Below are 21,205 nucleotides of genomic sequence, written 5' to 3' on the forward strand. Positions count from 1 at the left end.
TTGAATGAATATCTCTTCAATATCTTACAAATTTATATTAATTTAATTAAGATACATTTTTAAACATAGCAAAATAAATTAAAATATTTACAAGTTATAACAAAATTTTGGATTCAATCAATTATAGTCTTCTATCACTATAACTATCAATGATTATCAGTGATAAAATTTGCTATATGTTGTAAGTATTTTGTAAAATTGCTATTTTTAAAAAATCTCGTTTAATTAAATAAAACTAAATTATCCAATTAATTAATAGCTAAATTAAATATCTTACATTTAACTTAAATTAAATTTGAATAAGTTAAATTTGAATCATATTCAAATATAAGTTTCTTTCATAACCAAGAGCTAGAAGACTCTCTAACTTCTAAAATCGACCACCCTCGAAGATTGAAGCTCTTTTGAAGATATAATCTCTCTTATTCCAAGACTAAACTTCAACAACATCACGTGCTCCGCTTCTTCAAATCAAGCGTAAGCATCCAATCGAGAGAGAATCAAAAGATCAAATTCCAGAGATCGAACAATATCACATTAAATCAAAATAAATACAGCATCAACACAAGTCCAACGATCCACAAATTAAATTTCTAAAAAAATATGATGCGAACAAATATAATTTAAATAAAAGAAGGTGAAGTTAAAAAACTGGAAGACAGCCTTTCAAAAAAGAATTGAAAAGTTAAGCAATAGAATGTTATGAAGAAAAAAATGAAAAGTTAAAAAGGAAGTGTTAGAATGTGCAAATAAAAGAAGAGAAGAGAAGAAGAAAAAAACAAGCGTCGACAGCAGGATTCGAACCTGCGCAGGCAAAGCCCAACAGATTTCGAGTCTGTCTCCTTAACCACTCGGACATATCGACACTATTTCGTTCCAAAATTTCTAATAATTTATAAATTGAAATAGATTAGTTCCAAAGCCTTTCAAATATTTTAAATGATAGAAGCACTTTAAGTATTTTATTTATTTATAAATTAATTAATTATCTAACATAATAAAATGCTTTTACCTTTTCTTTCTTTTTGTAAAAAATGAAAAAGAAAAAAAACGTTAGGATAGATTCCTTCTAAAATACTTGAAGGGTGAATGTCTATACCTTAAAAAACTCACGATTCTAACTCTTATAAACTCAACTCTATTGTATTTGTTTAATACGAGGAATCTAAGGGTTTTTTACCCATTAATTGTTTGAGATTTCACTAATGAAATTTTGATATGTTAATATATTACTAGGGTTGATGACAATGACGATGACGATTACTAACATTATTAGTTGTACTCCTGATCTACTGAATTCTTTATTTTTGTTTGTTAAAATAACTTTAAAAAATGTGTCAAAATAGATTCTTTAGGTCGATTTGATGAGAAATAGATTTATCAACTTTGAAAGATCAAATGAGTATTTCAATTTTTAATTTTGTATTTAATAGATCACTTACAACTTTTAACCTTAAACTTACACATTTTACTTATAATAGATCTATAAATTGTAAAAAAAAAAAAATGATGAATTGACCAATGACATATTAGTCAGTAAAATAAAAATTTCCACTGCCTATCCAACAATTATTAAGTACTAAAACCTATAAATAATGTCTAAACTCTAATTTCAACAAATTTAAAAGTAGTTTTTTTAACAAGATAGACTAAAAAATTTAATTAGATAGCGATTAAAGTGCCAAAAATGAGCTTAGTTTAGTAGTATTGGCGTGTTACTTTGTCCTTAGAGAGTAAGGACAATGATCGATCAAAGTTGGTTTTTCGAATATATCACAACTAAACCAACTACGACCAGTTTAGTAAATGTTCAATGTTCAAACCAACCTCAATTGTCGAGAAATAAAAGCCAACTAGTCCGTTTTTTTCTCTAAAATATTTATGTAAATTTTTCGACTTAGATTTTTTCCAAATCGACACAAACCAGCCAACTCATTTTTTCAATCTACTATGTTTATCCATATTAGAGGGCACCACGACGGAAGTTTAATCACTTGCCCCACAATTGTTATATTTAGAAAATTGTCAAAGTAATCTAGAAAATTTGTCTAGTGTTAAAAGAAAGCATAGTATTATTTGTTTTTAAGATGTAAGAAAATTTGATTGATATTTCAACAATTTTATGAATTCATCATAATGTTTGCATATCTTTAAAATATAAAAGATAATTGATAAAAGTTAATATCATTTGATATTTCATGTTTTGGGAAGACTAGACATTTGGTAATTTCTCCTCCAACCATATTAAAAGATCCCATTGAAGTAGCTAGTCCGTCCGTGCATATTGTCTATACATCTAGTCGATACTCCATTTGTATAAAGCTTATTTCTATTTGATTGCATTTGATATTTATACTTTTTCTTTTTCTTCTATCATTAATCTTTTCATAATTATAACTTTTTCTTTATGCTCTTTTTCTTTTATAGAGTTCATCTATTAACTTATATTTTCAATTTTGGGAAAAAAAAAACCTATACATTAAAATGAATATTTTAAAAATATTTTTATCTTAGCATTTCCATAAAACTGAGAACATAAATCCAAAGGTAAGTATCAATTTTGAGTTTAGTTTTACATTTTTATCAACTTTTTATCCCCTCTTAAAATTGAATACAAATTTCAAGTTTAATCAACAGATCTGTTGGTTGTTAATAGAAAATATAACTGTATTTTAAATAGGATAAATCTAATTGGAATTTTTTTAAATGATTTCAAAAATTACAACAAAAATGGCAAAAGGATTAACAAACTCTCAATCCTTTCTGTCATACTGATAAAATTGAAGCACTTGCCTTTTGTGATAAAACATCAAGCAAAAGCCAAAATTTGATTGGAGTCTAAATCTTTGAATGAAAGAGGAGTGTGAAACAAATGGAAGCTCCAGATGAGGTTAAAACAAAACTTGAAATTAGCACGAAAAACGAGTGATTCCTGCCTACATGTAATAAAACGTGGACTCAGCATCTGCGCCTGTTGATGATATACACATTAAGAAAACAATGTCAACAACAACAAAGATTGAATTAGTTAGTAAGGCATCATTTGATTACAATTCATCTGTTCGAGGTTGTTTATCATTATTCCACAGCGAGAAGAGCCAATGGAACAGTGATAACTTACTCGATTCAGGCGATGGTGTTTGTTCTTCCACATTCGCAGTGCACAACGTGTTGAAATCATGCTCAAGATGAGGGGCCACAATTTTGTCCTTCAAAAGATCACAATTTTAAGATATTATCATTCTGTAGTAACAAAATACTCAGTGTGTAATTTAAAAAGAAGCCATAAATTCTACCTTGAACATTTGGAAGGGGCAAAAATGCAAACCATCGCAACCCTATTCATCCAAGTATAAAAAAAATCTGTTAGGATCCCAACTCACATAAAAACTCAAAGAAATCAAAAAGAGCACAAAGATAGTAGTGTATTGCAAAATATCAAGCACGGTTACAATACACCAATAGTGTTTCGAGAGGGCTATCTTTTTCCCAATGGAAACTCCCACCAAAACCATCCACAAACCCTCTAAGGTCCATAATTTCCCTTATTTATAACCAAGACACTGCTACATAATTACCCACAATACCCCTTACTAATACCTTACTAATCTTACATATATACCTTTAACTAGTGCTCTAACAAATTCATCATAAATTCAATTGTCACTAGAAATATGAACAGACTACAAAATCAGCAAGAAATGTCAAGAATAGAAAATTTTGAGATGAAAATCCAATCTTAGAATCGTCTATAAATGTAGATCTTAAAACAAAATAAATTAGGATCTCATTCGATAATGGTTTAACTTTTAGTTTTTTGTAGTTAAAATCGATATTTGTTTACTCGTAGTTTCTTTATTATTGTTTTCACATTTCTTAAAAAAAATCATTCAAATTCTTTGTCCAATTCTAAAAACAATAAGGTTTGAAAAAAATACCTTAAATATAGAAACTTGAAAGGGTCAAAATGGTGTTTCTAAAGCTTATTTAGAAAAAAAAACAAAAAAAATATAGCCTTTTAGAAATTTTATGCATTAAAAGACGTAAGAATGAAATTTTTATGGAAGCCCAAACATGAGCTATCAATAAGAAATTATAAGAGAGCGCTAACCGGCATTGCTATGGGTTCTTCATTATGCAAGACTTGCACAAGGTACTCGTCCGACAAGTTATTGGCGGGGCAGCTATAGAGAACCAGCATGTTATTCCCAGCAAAAGGTGCAACAGCACTTCCCTTCCAGATTCTAGTAGCTGGAGGCCGTGGAGGAAGTTGCAAAGACTGCTCCCTTTGTATTTGTTTAAATCCTGTTATATTCAGATGTTAAAAGAATAAAGTCCAAGACTGAGAAAGATTGAGTGCATAAATTTAGAAGTGTTTTATTCATACCAAAAAGAAAAAAAACATTTACCATGATGTCCTCCTTCAAGGAAGAGCCCGAGCAAACATGTGAATGGAAGCACAGTTTCAGCATGAGCAAAACGAAGTCTTGCCTTCTCATAGCTGCCAGGAACTCGTTTTTCTGCCAATAGCAAAATGAAATACAGTAAATATAACTTCCAGCATTGGCCTTTAAGATGTGTGTGTGTGTGTGTACCTTCTTTGGCTGTGATAGCTTTCTCCATGGATTGAACGATATCTTCCAACAAAGGAACTCCCATTCTATAGTTTAATGAATTGCCATAACCCTTCAATATAAACACCTCCATATCATCCATCCACTCCAACAAAGCAACCTGAGAACACAAAACACAGGTTGCAAAGTTGAGAATCAAGAAATGCAGAACCTACCAAACATGTTAACTGCAGCTTGCACAGCTGAACCAAAACCATTCAACAAAAGATTCTATATAAGTGGATTAGAAAGAACTCAAAAGTCTGATCATCTTGATAGATAAATATTCTGTGGAACACGCTAACCTCGTATACGAGCTCACTGACTATTCAAGCTATAACCTATATGTAGGTATGTGAATACGTACATATATTATATATCAAATTAATGCCTATCTCATTTCTCTCAAACCGTCTATTCTTTTAAGAAAATGTATTTTCTAGCTTGAATTCCCATCCAACCCTTTTCAGATTCATATGAAGGAATACATAAATACATATCCATATTTTCTGTTCCTTTTAATAAAAGCTAACTTTAGTTAGATATATACATAATGAGATGAGAAGTAATAAGCTATACTTGCTCCATGAAATACAAGAATCTATAACATGCATTTAAAACCAAACCGTACTATTTACATGGCAGTAAATAATAAGACCAATAATTCAAGTACCTCAGACTGGCTGAACATTCCACAAGCTTGATCTGTTATGTCCAACAAGGATGCCTCCTGCAGATGAAGAAGAATCATAAACATTTTCTTAGAAAAATCCCATTTTCAATATCATCGCTAATTAAAAGGTTAACTTGCTACTTTGTAAGTGCATACCCCAAGATAAAACAATTGACTGTAAAATTTCAAAATCCATTTTCAAGATCCTTGAACCTGAATATTTTATGGAGGACTTTGCCATTCACCATATTCCAAGTAAATGAATGAAGAATCACCTGCTTACAGAGAAACCAAAGAGATGAAATGTGTTGCCGGGTAAAATTTAGACCATAACGTTCAGTGAGTGACTTAGTAATATCATCAAGTACAGGTTCTTTACGCTTCTCAACTTCAGGTTCCTGATTCTTCCTATAATCCTGAATTGATGAATGACAGCAACCAGTTAATCATTAAACATCTTAATTAATCATGGCAGATTTAAGGGTTGAAAATAATTTTGTCATATGGTTGACCTATTGAAAGTTAAACTGGCAGAAATGTTGATTGATGTTTTAGAGTTCCAGTGTAACATTCAGAAAATTCAAGAACAATGATGAACACGAGATGGATGTGATTGATGTCAATGTCCAATGAATTCGTATATTTAATACTTTTGATCTAATTTCCATGCACAAACCAACACATAACAACAATTAAAGTGCAAAACAGTAAACAAAAAGTATGATTTTAATGAAAATAGTAATATGTAATCAAATTTTGGCAAATATAAACCACAGAAATTAGAAAATATTAAGAATTCATAATTACCTCATATCTCTGACAACAATCGAAAAACCTAAGCATCGTATCACTGGCACGACTCTCACTAACAACAGAAAAAGCTCGATGATGATCTAGTCCAAGGTTTCCTCTCCCACTGAATAGCCCCATACCAAATGCCACAGCACTAGCAGATGCTCGAGGAATCTAATTAGTCATGGAGGAACGAACATAATCAAACAGTTTGTTTTTCAAACAAATAAACAAAGCTCCAAGTCTATATACTTCCAATCCACACAGTTAACAATTAGAGGTGCACAACTGACAACACAAACAATGCCAAAAGCGAAAATAACCTGAGTTGCTTTGATTGTATATATGTCGGGGTGATAATCATCACTAAACAAGTCAGGAAACAATTTTCTTGTTCTAATTCCGAGATCATACAATTCTTGCTCTCCTTCAGGAATTAATTCTCCACCATTCACTTTTTCTCTCCAAGGAGATTTCCATCCCTTCAACCAGGAAGGAACTTTATGCAGAGATAAACCATTGCCTGCAGCAGCACTTAAAAGCATCTGTAATTGATTCTCCAAGTTGTTTAACTCTTTGATCCGTTTTTTGGTTGGAGCACGAGTTCCGTGCCTAGCCTGAGAAAAAATAAACCATTAAATCTATTCATTTCTTTGGAATCTATAGCTTTCAAAAAATTACAAATAGTCAAACCAAGTACTGTTATTAAAAAGCTTGCAAACAAGCCATGCAAAAATCTGGTATAGAATCCCAAGCTGTGCAACAAGCATTGATACATTTACATACACACCCGAAAAGAAACATACACCCTGCTAGAATCCATGGCAAGAAAGCAACCTTGCATGCCTCCCCCCTTCTGTAAGGGGGTTTAAAGATATAGTTTTCCATTTAAGTTCATACAAACAACCTAATACATATTGACCAAAGAGGAAATGGTGGAGTCAAGTGAAACGATCCAAAAATGGAAAACTAATCTTAAATGGGGGAATACATGATACAACCCAATCATTCATGATCTATCAATAAAATTCTGAAATATAGATCTTTTACTTCCACCTATTTCATTCACGCTCGAGGACGACAATAACTCCTGATCAAAAAGCATCATGAAAGCTAATTAACCAAATTGGTTTTTTGGAAACAACAAGTTTGGAATATAACTTACCACAAGATTTAAATGGATTGGAATGCATCCATCAGGAGCGGGAACATAGTTACTATAATGACCACCTTTTGCTGCACCATATCTGTCCACAAAGATCAATATTAGAAGTATTCTTCTTTTACCATGGCATTGTACATCATGACTATTGAAACCCATCACGCTTGCACAGAAAACATAGGGCATAGTCTTTTTTTCCCCTAATAAGAAACAGAACAACTCTTTTGTCGATATTTGAACAGAAACAAGAACAATAGACACAAAACCCCCTCTAGGCTGCCTGCAAACTGCTTGCAGCCTAAGAATACAAAAATACAAGAATACAAAAAAATTTACTGAATATCGAAGTAGTAAGCCCCTCCAGACAAATCAAACTTGCAGCCTAACATTACAAGAAAGCTTATCAATTACAAATAATGCCATTGACTCCATAACTTTGTACATCAGGAAAAAAAGACTAAAGCTGGCTCTCCAATTAGAAAAATAGAACATCATCCCAAATTCCAAAGTGTTTGTTGTTATGGGGTCCTTTCCAATTTTGCAATAGTGGGTTGTTACAAAAGGAATGTTGTGAAGAGATCAAAGCCTCAGTTGCCGATTTAGGGTACAAGGTTGAGCTGGTTTTTTTATTAATTCCAAACTCAGAAGGATAACAGATACTGTAAGAAGTCTTGGTTTCCTGATTTTGTGAAAGAAAAAGGTCTATGGGCAGAACTTGAGTATTTTGATGCCAAGCAGAAGCAAATGAAAGGTTCGCTTCTTGGAATTTTTTTTTCTCTAAGGGTGGTAGATTATCTTCTAGTAGATCTGTGCTTAGTGTCACAATTGTAGCGTTTCAACCTCGAGACAGACGATTGTGTGGCACTTGTTCTAACTCGACGAACAAGTCAGCCGATCAAAATCTAAGAGTTGTGGGTAACGTCGACGTATGTCGTAACCTTCCTTTGCGTTTTAGGAAAATTTTATTAATAAAACGCAGGAAAGAAAGAAATACATTGAAATAGACGTTACGATAAGCATTAAAGACTGTCAATTGCAAGGAAAAAGGGTTGCTTGCAAAGAGTACAACTAATGTTTGAGCGGGGATTCAATTGGTATGCTTCCCCTATAGTACATTCTGAACATTTTCAGCTCTGGCAGGCTTGCATATGAAAATGCCGAAACGTCACACCCAAACTTTATGACCTAGAATGAAAAGTAAACACCTAAACTAGTTATGGAGACTAAAGATGAGATAAACTGGGGGTAATCGGAGCATATAACCAAAGGTAAACACACTTTGGAAAAATATGTTCGTGACACTTAGCGGTATTCCTGTTTACTTCTTCTCCTTATTTAAAGCTCCTAGCTCTATATGCAAAAGTATCAAGAAGCTTATGAGAGATTTTCTTTGGGAAGGAATAGATGAAAAAGAAGGAATCTCATTTGGTTAGCTGGCAAATTGTTGGGCACTCTATGAATCAGGGAGGATTGGAGATTGGTAACTTAAGGCTGCATAACAAAGCCTTGTTGGCTAACTGGCTTTGGCATTTTGCCCTTGAGTCTGAATCTTTGAGGCATAGAATCATTCTGGGCAAGCATGGCTCTACTCCTTTGAGTGGGTGGCTAAAGGGGTTAGAGGCACACATCGTACTCCTTGGGAAGGACATCTCGCTTGAGCTCCCTTCTCTCTCCTTGGGTTAGATGTGTCAGTAATATATAATTAAATTTGCCTTTAACCACTAGCTTAAGCTTTTGGGTAAATTGATGGTTTAATATAGTATCAGAGCAAGTGGTCCAGGGAGGTCCTATGTTCAAGCTCCTGCATTGTCATTTTCTTCCTAATTAAAACTGATTTCCACTTGTTGGGTCTTTCAAGTATTTCAAGTCCACTGGTTAGGGATAGCCCCATTTGCTCCGTCTTTCCTCATCTTTATCATCATTTGTCCTCTCTTAAAAATCATCTAATCTCTAATTTTTGATTTGGGAGGAAGTTCGGTGTCTTTTCTTTTACGTTCCGCGTCACTCATCCAATAGGGAAGTGGCCTCTCTTCTTTTCTTGCTTAATAAGTGTGACGAGTGTTTTAAAATGCCCTCAAGGACCAGGTCTGGCGCCTCACCTTCAAGGCAGCTTTAATACCAATCATTGAGCTCTTCCAAAGGTGCTCGAAGCAGAAGATTAATTGGGAAAAATCTAAACCTTGTGAAGTGAATATTGCAAAAAAAATGGCTGTTGGCAACTGCATCAAGTTTGAATTGTAAAGCGGAACCATTACCGTTTGTGTATCTTGGGCTTCCTCTTCGAGGCCACCCAAGAAAGGTTTCCTTTTAGCAGCCACCAGCCAGTCGTTGATAAAATCCAAAAGAAGTTGGATAGAAGGAGATGCTTTAATCTATCTAGAGGGAGGCTCACTTTGAATAAGGCAGATCTTTCTAATCTCCCAATTGATTATATGTCTTCCTTTACAATGCCTTCCAAAGTGCTTGCAGAAATAAAAATGATAATGCAGGATTTTTTTGGGAAGATAAATCACCTCGTCAAGTGGGTTGGTTTCCGAACTGCAAACACAAGGAGGTCTCAGTTTTGATGATATAAAAACAGAAACATGGCAGTATTGGCAAAATGGGGTTGGAGATTTATTCATGAAGAGAAAGCTCTTTGATACAAAGTTCTAAGGAGTATCAATGGGAGTGGCTCCTTTGATTGGCACACATCTGGAAAAGTTGGAAAAAACCTTTGAAGCCCTTGGATAAATCTCTCTCAAGCCTTATTCAAAGTTGAATCTTATGCCTCCTTCAATTGAGGCCGAGGTGCTAGATCTCTTTTTGGCATCACAAATGGTTGAATTCTTCGTCCTTGAGTTCATTCTTTCCAAGATTACTCAGATTTACTATGATTCCTAAGGATCAATTTTTTTATCATTGGTACCTGAACATGTTATTATGGGTAATTAATTATAGAAGATCATTAAAAGAAGAAGAGATGCTGGATTTAAGAAATTTTTGATAATGTTAGGTGTCAATGAGTGGTAGAAAGGCAGGATTCCAGAATATGGACATTGAATGCTTCAGGAGTGTTCACAAAAAGTCTTTAGTTAGACATTTGGCTTCTTCCTCTTCAATTGATAGCAAAATGATCAAAAACCTATGGAAATATAGGTGTCCAAGAAGAGATAACATCGTCATTTGGGTTATGATTTTTGGGCCTCTTAATTGTGCAAAGATCCTTCCAAGGGAAACTGCCAAATAGTTCTTTTTTGCCTCAATTTTCCCATTATGCTAAAGAGATGATAAAGATTGTCAGCATATCTTTTTTTATTGTCACTTCTCAAAAGAATTGTGGAGAAAACTATTCCCATTGTTTAACCTTCATCAGGATTTTTGTAATAGCTTTACAGAAAATGTGTCTCAGTTCTTAATTGCGCCAGTCCTTAAAACCACATTCGCATCAGTTGTAGGTTAATGCTGTCAAACCCATTCTTTCAAAGATTTGGTTTGAAAGGAAACAGCAACTTGCAAGACAAGTCACTTCATAGGTTTGACCGTTTTGTGATTGTTCGAGTCAAAGCTTCCTCTTGATGCTCTCTTTCCAAGATTTTTTTTTTCAGATTATTTGATTCAAGACATAAGCTTAAATCGTAATGCTCCTATTTCCTCTTTTTTTACAAGTTAGATTGTTTTCTCTTGTTAACCGTTTGACATTGTTCTTGCATTGTTGGTTAGTTTTTTCTCTCCCTACTGTTGTCTCCTATTATGTATTTTGACCATTAGTATCATTTCATTATTTCAACAAAGAGGCCTGTTTCCGTTTTTTTGAATTAATTTTAAAAACATAAAATAAAATCATCCCGAAGACAGTCACAGTTCCAGCTCCATATAGTGGTAATCTAACATCAAGCTGTGGAAACCTATAATCACATGCAAAGTCCAACCAACAAACGTTTAAAAATCATTAAAAAAAGAAAAAGAAAAAAAACCCATGTTTAGGCCATTGACTTTCTAGTAAATTTTTCACGTGGATTCGTGGAAAGAGATTAAGCTAAATTTTAAAATACAGGAATTCTAAATTTCGATTTCAATTGTCTGATCAGAAATATTAATGTTTAAAACATGTTTCATAAGAAACAGATCGAAATCCAGAGATGTTTCCCATGAATTAAATCTCAATCATTCACACAAACACCTAAATCAATACAAAACGAAAGAAAAGAAATAAATCATGAAGATAGATCGAAAAAAACAGGCAATTCAAACAGCACAAAACCCACAAAAATAGATGAGAGAGATCGTCAAGAAAACCTGGTAACCGTGGACAGATGTTGCTTTACATCGAATGATCGCTCTTCAGCCCTCAAATGAGTGAATAGGAATAAGAAAATGAGAAGAAAAATGGCCATGAAAATTTCCTTCCTCGCTGCCATTCATCCAAGCATGTATATAAACATCAAGAAATTATATGAAAAGAAACTAAAAACTTTATTTGCCAATTTTGCCTTCCATCTTTTGATTGTGACTTTATTTGCCAATTTGCCCCCTTATGAGTTCATAGGGTTGTAAACGGGCTGGGAACACTTGAACCACCCCAATTTTTTGGGTTGTGGAGTCGGGTCCTATTATTTTAACTGAAGATGAGATAGTGTTAAGTTTTGAAGTCAAACTAATAAGGCCGATCCGAAATCGAGTTGGGTTGAGAGACATTTTGAACTCAACCCATATTTTCGAATAACCTAAATTTAGTTTTTAACCCAACCCGTAAAATATGAGTTGGATTGTCGAGTTGTACATATAAATATTTTTTAAAAAAAAATTCCGTTTTCTAGTTTCCAAAGGTTATAACAGTTTGAGGTTGTTATATTTAAATTTCAAACATACATAATTCAAACTTTTATACAATAATTCAAAATTTATATACCTCTAATTTGTTTTTTATTAAAATAATATATACCTCTAATTTATTTATTTATATATTATATTAATTTTGGTTGGGTTGGATTGAATCGAATTTTTCAACCCTCCAACCCGAGACCCAACCCAACCCGAAAAAATAAAAAAAAAGTTAACCCAACCCAACTCATATTTTAACCTAACTCAACTCAACCCTTATAATATGGGTTGGGTAGTCTGGGTTATTCAGGTTCAACTCATATTTATACACCCCTAAGATCAGGGCACGTGCCCTCTCTCACTTATCTGCTTTTGTATTTTAGTACTATTTTTAAGAGTTAGATTATAATATATATTAAATTTAGTTTCATTTTGTCTAAATTATATGATGTAGTAGTTGTGCCCTCGACGAAATAATTTTTATTCCAAACATCAATAATTTTCTTTTCCTAAATATCAAATTTCTTCCTAAATTTCAATGATTTTCTAAAAGAAATATAATTTTTTTTAAAAAAAAAGAAAATAAAAAACTATATAAGATAGAAGTCTAAATTATTTTTTAGTTTTCATTTGTTATTTAACAAAATTTTTTAAAAAATGCAAAATGCAATAAAGTCGGTGATGCAAATTTTCACTCTCTCAACAATATTCCATGAAAATGTATTATTCTTTTATTTTTTGATGCAAATTTTTAAATTTACATATTTACATTACAAAAATCATATGTAAATTGTCAGTCTTTTTTTATTACTACAAACGTAATGAATGTTATTGAAGTATCAGTGAAATATCGAAATGTTTTTAAACCATTTTTAGTGTGTTTATTATATAGTGTCCGAGCCTCCTATATAAAATTTAAAATACGTCACTGCTTTCCCTAATCTTTACTTAAACAAGGTGGAATGATAAAACTACGAAACGAAAGGCAAAATATCATCCAATAATTCTAAAAACTCGTGAATAAGTTGTACAACCTAGTACTCACTCAAGCAAGGCAGAAACAAAATTATTTACCTTATTTGGATTGTTTTGTCTTCGAGAATAAGTTGTGTTTCATATTGTATTGATATAAAAAATTTTAATTTATCTTTAACTTCTTTTCAATTATAAAAAATTACTAAAAGTATAATCATAGAGTTTTATAAGAAATGATATTAATATACTATCTAGTCTTTACTTTTATTTACCTTGTCTATATCCATACACTAGTCTTAGTCAACATTTTAATTAGAAAATTAGCTTGGTGAAACAAATATCGATATGTATTTAGTAACACTCTACCACACAATGAACTCAAGACATTTGTTGTTCGATTTAGATAATATACATTATTTGAATATTAACCATTTTGAGCTTAGTTGTGATTTCTAAGAGCCTGTTTGGTAATGTTCTTGTTTCTTGTTTCTTGTTTTCTGTTTTTATTTTATAAAAAACGGAGATGTTTGGTAACGTTCCCTGTTTATCGTTTTAAAAAAAATAGAAAAGTAGTTTCTCTTGTTTCTGTTTCTCAATTTTTTCTATTGGTTTTCTTTTCTTTTTTCTCATTCTTTTTATTGATTTTCTTCTCTTTTTTCTCCATTCTTTTTATTGGCTTCCTTTCCCTTCTTTTTGATTCTTTTTCTATTTCATTTTCCTTTTCCATTTTACTCTCGTGATTTCCTTTTTCTTCCTCTTATTTCCATCTTCTTCCCCAAATAAGCACTCTCCACGTGGTTTCCTTTTTCTTCCTCTTATCTCGATTGTCTTTTCCAAATAACCATCCTCTTCCTCTTCCTCTCATCGTCTTTGTTGTCTTCCTCTTCGTCTCTCATCGTCTTCCTTTACACGACGCCTTCCTCTTCGTTGGATCTAGGTTTTCCTCTTCCTCTTTGCGTGAATTGTGTTTTCATCGAATTTGTGAACTTTTGTCAAATATGTGTTTTAACCGTGACTTTTTTTCTTCCTCTTTGTCGTGGGTTTCGGTCCTTCTTTTCGTTGTGGGTTTTTGTCTTCCTCTCGTTGGCTCTGTTCTTTAGATCTCAATCTTCATCTCGTTCTCCATAAGATTAAAAGAAGACCTTCCTATCTAGGTTAATTTTTTTTTATTATGTTTAATGAAGGACATATATTTTTGTTTGATGTTTAATTGAATTAAATATGAATAAAATAAAATAAAATAAATTTCAAAGAAAATAAGGAAACAAGAAACAATTATCCAACACATTTTTTGTTTCTGTTTCTTTTTTCAAGAAACAAGAAACGAAAACAATTATCAAGAAACAAGAAATAGGGAACAAGAACATTACCAAATGAGCCATAAGTTTTTGTTTTTATTAATTTTATTTTTCTTTAATTTGTTTAAGAACATATTTGATTTGGGAATAGTAAAAATAAATTGGTGTTTGGCCAAATGTTTAACACTCGGCCATCTAAAAACACATGTTGGTTTTTTTTTTTTTTAATCTTAAACATAGGATCCATTTTAATTCAAATTTAAAAACACATTCTATAAATTATAATTTTTGTTAAGATTACATAATTGACATATGATCATAACCTATTTATATTTACAAACGCATATGATAATTCCTAACATATCAAGTGTATCTAGAAGTAGAAAAATAATTTGTTGTTACGTCGAATGTTAAAAGGAAAGAAAACAAGTTTGTATGTAACTGTGAGTTAAGAGTGTAAGAATATGGGTTGGACCCGAATAACCCGGACTACCCAACCCATATAATAAGGGTTGGGTTGGGTTAGGTTAAAATATGGATTAGATTGGGTTAAAAAAAATTGATTTTTACGGGTTGGGTTGGGTCTCGGGTTGGCGGTATCATGTTAAAATTCTCATCTCAGCATGCATTTATTTTTCAATTTTTTCGTTCTGTTAACAAAATTTCTTGATCCGCTGTGTGTGAACAGGTTGCTTTGTTGGAGTGGACGGGCGATGTAGAGATGTTTATGTTGAATGGTTATGGAAATTCATTAAATTACAAAATTGGAGTTAATTTGATGGAAGATGTTTTTGAATCCATGAAGAACGCTATCAAAGCCAGACAAGCTATCTATATATTTACACAAACACGACACAATCTTAATTGATATATGGTATGGAAATTATATCTACTTTGTTGTTTTGTGGAAAAACAAGTTCCTGGAAGACTCTATGAGAAGGCAAGACTTCGTTTTGCTGAAACTGTTATTCCATTCACATGTTTGCTTTGGCTCTTCCTTGAAGAAGAAGGAGAAGGTATATTGTGTTTTTCTTCTTCTGAAGTTTCTAATATAGCAATGAGACAGAGGGTTAGCTGAGACAATAACATATTGTAAGAAAAGTTACATATGTAGCAAGATTTATATTCAGTCTTTGGAGTCTATTAGAAGATCGAATGGTTATAGAAGTATTAATGATAAAAACCATGACGAATATTTACAAATTCTTTTCAAAAAATTGTTATAAATTTAATTATTATCCTAAAAGAGTTATGAGATTCATTTACACACTTCTTTTTAAGACCAAAGCACTCTTTTTATTCTTTCTTTTTGTTATTTGAATATATATAACAGGATTTAAACAAATCCAAAAGGAGCATTATCCTTTAGAGCTTCCTCCTCGGCCTCCCGCAACTAGAAACTGGAGGGTAAGCAATGTTTCACCTTTTGCTGGAAATAACATGCTGGTTCTCTATAGCTGCGCTCCTGTTGCTAATTCGTCCAACGAGTACTTTGTTCAAGTCTTGCATAATGAAGAACCCATAGCAATGCCTGTTAGCACCCTTACAATCACTCGTAGTCTCGTATTATTATTTCTTATTCATATGCTTTGACTTCCATTAAGAATGAAATTCCCTTCTTATGTCTCGTATCATTATTGATATTGCAATATAGTTATCTTTGTACGTGTTCATTTGGTTTCTTTGAGTAATTAATCCTTGTTAGTTAGTTGGTATAGTAATAAAATCTTTTGAATTTGAATGAATAGGGTTGTGATGGTTCGTACTTTTGCCCCTTCAACACATTCAAGGTAGAATTACTGTCTCCATTTTGAATTACGCGTAAGTATTATGTTACCATGTAATAATGATCTTAAAACTAATATCTTTTGTAGGATAAAATTGTGGATCCTCTTCTTAAGCATGATTTCAAGAAGTTGTGCACTGTAAACGAGGAAGGACCAACAGAGGAGCTCAAATCGAGTAAGTTATCATTGTTCGATTGGTCGAGTAAGTTATCATTGTTCAATTGGTTCTTCTAGCTTCACAATGATGGTAAACAACCTCAAAGAGATGAATTATAACTAATGTTGCCTACTAGCTAGCCTCTATACTCTTTGTTCTTTACAATATTGTTTGTTTTTCTTAACTCACTACTAGTACAGAACTGGGACTTAATGTAAGTTAAAATCTGACATAATATAGCTACAATGTCGGTTCTAAACTAACATTATAGATCATCAAAATTTCAATGTCAATTATGTTCAATGTTACTTAAAAACTTACCTTGTACACCATCTTCTATGTTAAATTCTTACCCAATTTTTTAAATAATTGTGAGATTATTTTCTAATGCTTCATTTTTAAAACATCCAATAAGAGTTAAAAACAGTTGTAATTCGTATACCTGTTATAATATATATATTTCTTTTGAACTTATAAATATACATAGAACAAAGGTTCAATGAGGTGTAGTATTGTTACATCTAACAATAATAGAAGCAAGTCTAGAAATTATAGATAATATCACATACCTTGTAATTAGTATCGTGATACCATCGTAACCATCGTGAAGTTAACTTTAAAAAGTAATATGACTATTTGTCTCTTACAAACTATATTGAACTTTCGAACATAAATACAATAAATATATGAACTCTAGGGAAGGTTATAGTTATGCTTCTTCACCGATGAAGACAAAAGAAACCAATGTTAAAACTATAATTTTTTTGAGTCAATTTTAACAAAAAAAATAAAATAAAAAAGTTTAAAGGAAAATTTAAGTTCTCAACATTAAATAAATTTCCCAGCCAACTATAAATGCACATTTAGATATTTAAAAAGAAAAGAAAAAACCACTATTTACTCAACATTTAAGAAATTTAACATAGCCCACCTAAGGGTTCAATTAATGTCTTAATAATTTTAAAATTGTTGACAAAATGATTTCTACAAGGCCTTACTTATATATTTAACCTTTAAATTTTCCTTCATTTTCATGGTTGAAAAAGTGAACAATCAAACTTCACAAACTATTTGGGATCATGAATTAGTAATTTCAATTTCCTCACTACTACAAAAATTGGTTCACGTAAACGTATACTTGACGTTTTTAAAAGCGTCAAGTAATCGACTGTCAAGTATAGTCGCATTACTTGACACTAAAAAAATGTTAAGTATACATTTACTTGACATTGTATTAACGTCAAGTAATCTAGCGCATTTGACGCTTATTACGTGTCAAGTAAGGTCATATAAATGACGCATTTTAGGTGTCAAATAAAGTCCTATAATTGACGGTTTTTGCACGTCAAGTAAGATTATATACTTGACACTATTTACATGTCAAATAAGATAATATACTTGACACTATTTACCCATCAAGTAAGATAGTATACTTGACACTATTTATCCATCAAGTAAATTTTTATATTTAATTCAAGTGAAATAGTATATTTGACATGTATTTAATGTTAAGTATATCATTTATTAATATATTTAATACACAATTTTTCATTTCTTGCATTAGGTACATTCATTTCAATAAAACAGATCCATCAACAAAATAAATTATTCAACTAGTAGATTTACAACAAAAAATGATGAATAATTTAGTATAATTAATAAACCAACAATAATTTCATTAATCTCAACAATGTCATCAACAATTACACAATTTCAATCCAATATAGTTAGCTAAAATTTACTATATGTGGCATGTTCTAAATCAATAATAATAGCTATCTTCATAATATGTCGTTGGATGGTCGATAGAGATGTCCAAGAGGACATAAACAAAATATTTCCCTGTGCATATCTTCATAATACGTCGTTGGATGGTCGGTAAAGATATTAAAGAGAGGATTGTTTTTCAAGTTCTCCCACACAACTGCTCTTGCACCTCTGTAGGTTCAATTAAATTGTCAAAACACAACAAAGTCGAACTTCTATACCCTATTAGTGTTGTATTCAACTCTGTTCTATTCTAGGAATGTAAAAAACTAATAATGACATAACCAACACGCACCTTATGTAATAACCACCTTCTGGGTCATTGTTAACATCATAAAACAATCCACAAAAATAGACGATGATAGAGCAAGGAGTTTCAAGGGGGATTAGGTGGGTTTTCATTTTCTAGGGAGGACAGTATGGAGGAACAATGATGGACCCTCGTTCAAGCAAACATGGTTCCTTTGTCCAAAAGTTTGAACCAAAGTTGCAGGTTGGAGCAAGGAAAGAATTCCACGGTCAATAGCCTTCTCTTCCTACACAATACAACAATCAAGATTCAAGAGAAAGGATCATTGCATTTTTCTCTCAGCCACAACAAGTGATGATAATTCACATACTTGAACACAAATCTAGTCTAAACACTATTAATTTCATGGCTCAAATATTGGATCACCACTAAATCAACAAGTTTAATTAGTTAAATAATATATATAACCATTTATAAAAATTCTTAATGCACTTATTTTATGGATTTGAAAATGAGCACAAACCAAAAAATGAGCACAAATCCTCGTAGTCTTAAGCCAAATTTATCATTAATGCCATTACAAAAACAATTCATATAAGAAACAAAATGATTAGAAAAAATCACGTACACCTTCTCTCTTTTATGCATGAGCATTGCTAAGCGTAGACGTAGAAATCCTAACAAAATATGCAACACATAATCTCTAAGAAACCTAGGGCTCACATAACTACACACTAAACTAAGTGAATGAGTTGATGACCATAATGAAACTCCAAGTATCGAGGCAAAGATGAGAAGCAAAAATACTAGATTAACATCGTAATTACATAACGATTAATGACTAAAGCCCGATTCACAATATTCAACCCCTTAAACGAACAACACTCTGTCCTAATCATTCTAAATACCAAAAAACAAACAAAATAAACCAATAAGATTGTACTAACCAAGTAGCTTAACCCTAAACCAATAACTAAATATTTCAAATATGAAACCGATCCACTAAACAAAATAAAAAAATAATATATCCTTAAGAGAAAATTTAAACTCACTCTTGCGGTCAATCATTTTGAAGGAAACCATATCTACTCAAAACTATTAATTCACCTTTTTGCCTTCACTACAAAACAATTCAAAATGTGAAAAACAAAATAACTAGTCGATCAAATAATCAAACAAGCAAAAGAACTCCAATCGACAAAAATTCTAAAGTTCGTGTAGCAAATTGAGAAAATTCGTACAAGATCTAGAAAGGTTGTACAAGATAAATCTGTCTTATGCAACAATTAATGACCAGTCCAACTAATAGCAACCAATAAAATATAAGATGTGAATTCTAGTATTCTATAGGCTTTTGCATCATCTGCCAAGAAAATCTAAAAAGCCATGACCCTAATTAACACAACAACTTTAAATGTCTTTTACTTACGAGAGAAATATAACCGATTGCTTAATTTGGAACAATTAACATTGTTAAGAAGGGTAGTTAAAAGCACAAAAAAAGAAGAAAAAAAAGAAGGGCTAGTTAAAGATGTAGACATCTATACCTTTAAATCTCCTTTCAAGATCCAATAAGTATTCATCCACTAGCTTGATATTAATCCCTCACGAGTGAACCTAAGTTATGTAACAAAATACATGAAAAATAAATTCATCCTACATATTAAAAATTGTTAGTCACGTTGAATGGAACAAACCAAGATTTTAGAATCAAGCAAACATTTTCCGATAGCAATAGTTAGTACTCTTCCCTTGTACAAAACAAAAAGTTAATCTTCATGGACTAAAAAGAAGGTCCATATTATGTTTATCTTCCATACTTTGAATAATTATAGAAAGTGTGGAGTACTTATCAAACCTACAATCTCCAAAAATCCAACCTCATTTTTCCCTCCAAATATGTTCTTCAATTTCTCGTCGCAAACTATGACTTTATTGTTGCTTGGTTTCTAAAAGAATAAAGAATATAATTTAAAAGAAAAACAAATAAACAAAACAAACTGACACGACTCAGGGCTTCTGTGCTTCAAATCACTAATTTTGCTAGACATCAAATATCATAACCAAGTTATGTTCTTCAAAAAATTCAAAGTATGGGAATATAAATAATGTTTCCAATTAGTAGTGAAGAAAGAAAATTATAAAAACTATAGCTTTGCAAAATCGATATATCCTTACACACAATGTAATCTTAAAAAACATATAGCAAAGTAATCTTGAAAAAAAATACAATTCAATTATAGGAATACATTAACCTTGGTTTCACACACAATAACAATATACTAATCTATATCAATATCTTATACAATCAAGCAAAATGTTGGAGGCTTTGAAATCTTGATAAATAAACTAAAGTTAAACTTACTTAGGGTGAGCTGCAACGAATGGAGCACTTACGACGAGTTTGGTGAGCAAAGGAGTGGCGGCCTCCAACGACGTTCAGATGCTAGCAGATAGCAGTGGCGTTCGGCGACATTCAGATGGTAGCAAGTAGCAGCGACGTTCGAATGGTGGGTTGCGAGAAGAGGGAAATGGGGAGGATAGCAGCGACATTTGCATGGTGGGTTGCGATAAGAGGAAGAGGGAAATCGAGAAAGGGTAGCGGCGGCGTTCAGATGGTAGGTTGTGAGAAGAGGAAGAGGGAAATCGGAAGGATAGTGGTTGGGTTGCGTTCTGTGAGAAGAGGAGGCGGCAAATTGGGGGGAAATGTTGTATGGGAGAGAGAAAAGTGGGAGGGAAATGTTGGAGGGAAAAAGTAAAAAATGAGGAAGAAGTAAAAAAGAAATTATGTTTTTGTTAAAAAAAAAAACATAAAAAAATGATTATGTTTTTTTTTTTTAAAGAACATAAAAAACTGAAATTATATTTTTTTTTAAAAAAAAAACATATGCTCATGTTATTTTCGTTGTCATATGTATAAATTTTGAG

At 32.0% G+C, this 21,205-nt stretch overlaps 1 protein-coding gene, 1 long non-coding RNA gene and 1 other non-coding gene across 4 annotated transcripts; all 3 read right to left on the minus strand.

Annotated features, from left to right (window-relative positions):
• Positions 1–783: 783 nt before the first annotated feature.
• Positions 784–865, minus strand: TRNAS-CGA. The gene has a single exon. It is a non-coding gene; the product is annotated as a tRNA-Ser (tRNA).
• A 1,812-nt stretch (positions 866–2,677) lies between these two features.
• On the minus strand, positions 2,678–11,802 carry LOC101221482 (multiple inositol polyphosphate phosphatase 1). 2 transcript variants are annotated; one of them, XM_011656703.2, is made up of 12 exons: positions 11,519–11,802; positions 7,244–7,325; positions 6,402–6,695; positions 6,094–6,252; positions 5,562–5,702; positions 5,287–5,343; positions 4,596–4,734; positions 4,410–4,520; positions 4,112–4,305; positions 3,297–3,338; positions 3,122–3,209; positions 2,678–2,971 (listed from the first exon to the last, which is right to left on the minus strand). In XM_011656703.2, exons 1-12 carry the CDS (start codon positions 11,638–11,640, stop codon positions 2,937–2,939), a joined length of 1,464 nt encoding a protein of 487 aa, XP_011655005.2. In that variant the 5' UTR covers positions 11,641–11,802; the 3' UTR covers positions 2,678–2,936. The 2 variants fall into 2 exon arrangements, with proteins under 2 accessions (XP_011655005.2, XP_011655004.2); XM_011656702.2 differs by having other exon boundaries at positions 2,720–3,209; positions 11,519–11,801.
• Positions 11,803–17,919: 6,117 nt separating this feature from the next.
• LOC116404147 lies at positions 17,920–21,011 on the minus strand. Its single transcript, XR_004217076.1, has 4 exons — positions 20,643–21,011; positions 19,825–19,894; positions 18,323–18,563; positions 17,920–18,198 (listed from the first exon to the last, which is right to left on the minus strand). It is a non-coding gene; the product is annotated as an uncharacterized LOC116404147 (long non-coding RNA).
• Positions 21,012–21,205: the final 194 nt, after the last annotated feature.

This window comes from Cucumis sativus, chromosome 5 (assembly GCF_000004075.3).
Source record: "Cucumis sativus cultivar 9930 chromosome 5, Cucumber_9930_V3, whole genome shotgun sequence".
Classification (NCBI taxonomy): Eukaryota; Viridiplantae; Streptophyta; class Magnoliopsida; order Cucurbitales; family Cucurbitaceae; genus Cucumis; species Cucumis sativus.

What these genes read in the sequence shown, in the direction of transcription:
- LOC101221482 (XM_011656702.2), bottom strand. Translation starts at nt 11,640, where the DNA reads ATGGCAGCGAGGAAGGAAATTTTCATGGCCATTTTTCTTCTCATTTTC. An exon ending in TTTGGTTTCTCTGTAAGCAG is followed by an intron (nt 5,344 to 5,561) that starts GTGATTCTTCAT and finishes CTTCATCTGCAG; the next exon opens with GAGGCATCCTTGTTGGACAT. An exon ending in AGCTATCACAGCCAAAGAAG is followed by an intron (nt 4,521 to 4,595) that starts GTACACACACAC and finishes TGCTATTGGCAG; the next exon opens with AAAAACGAGTTCCTGGCAGC.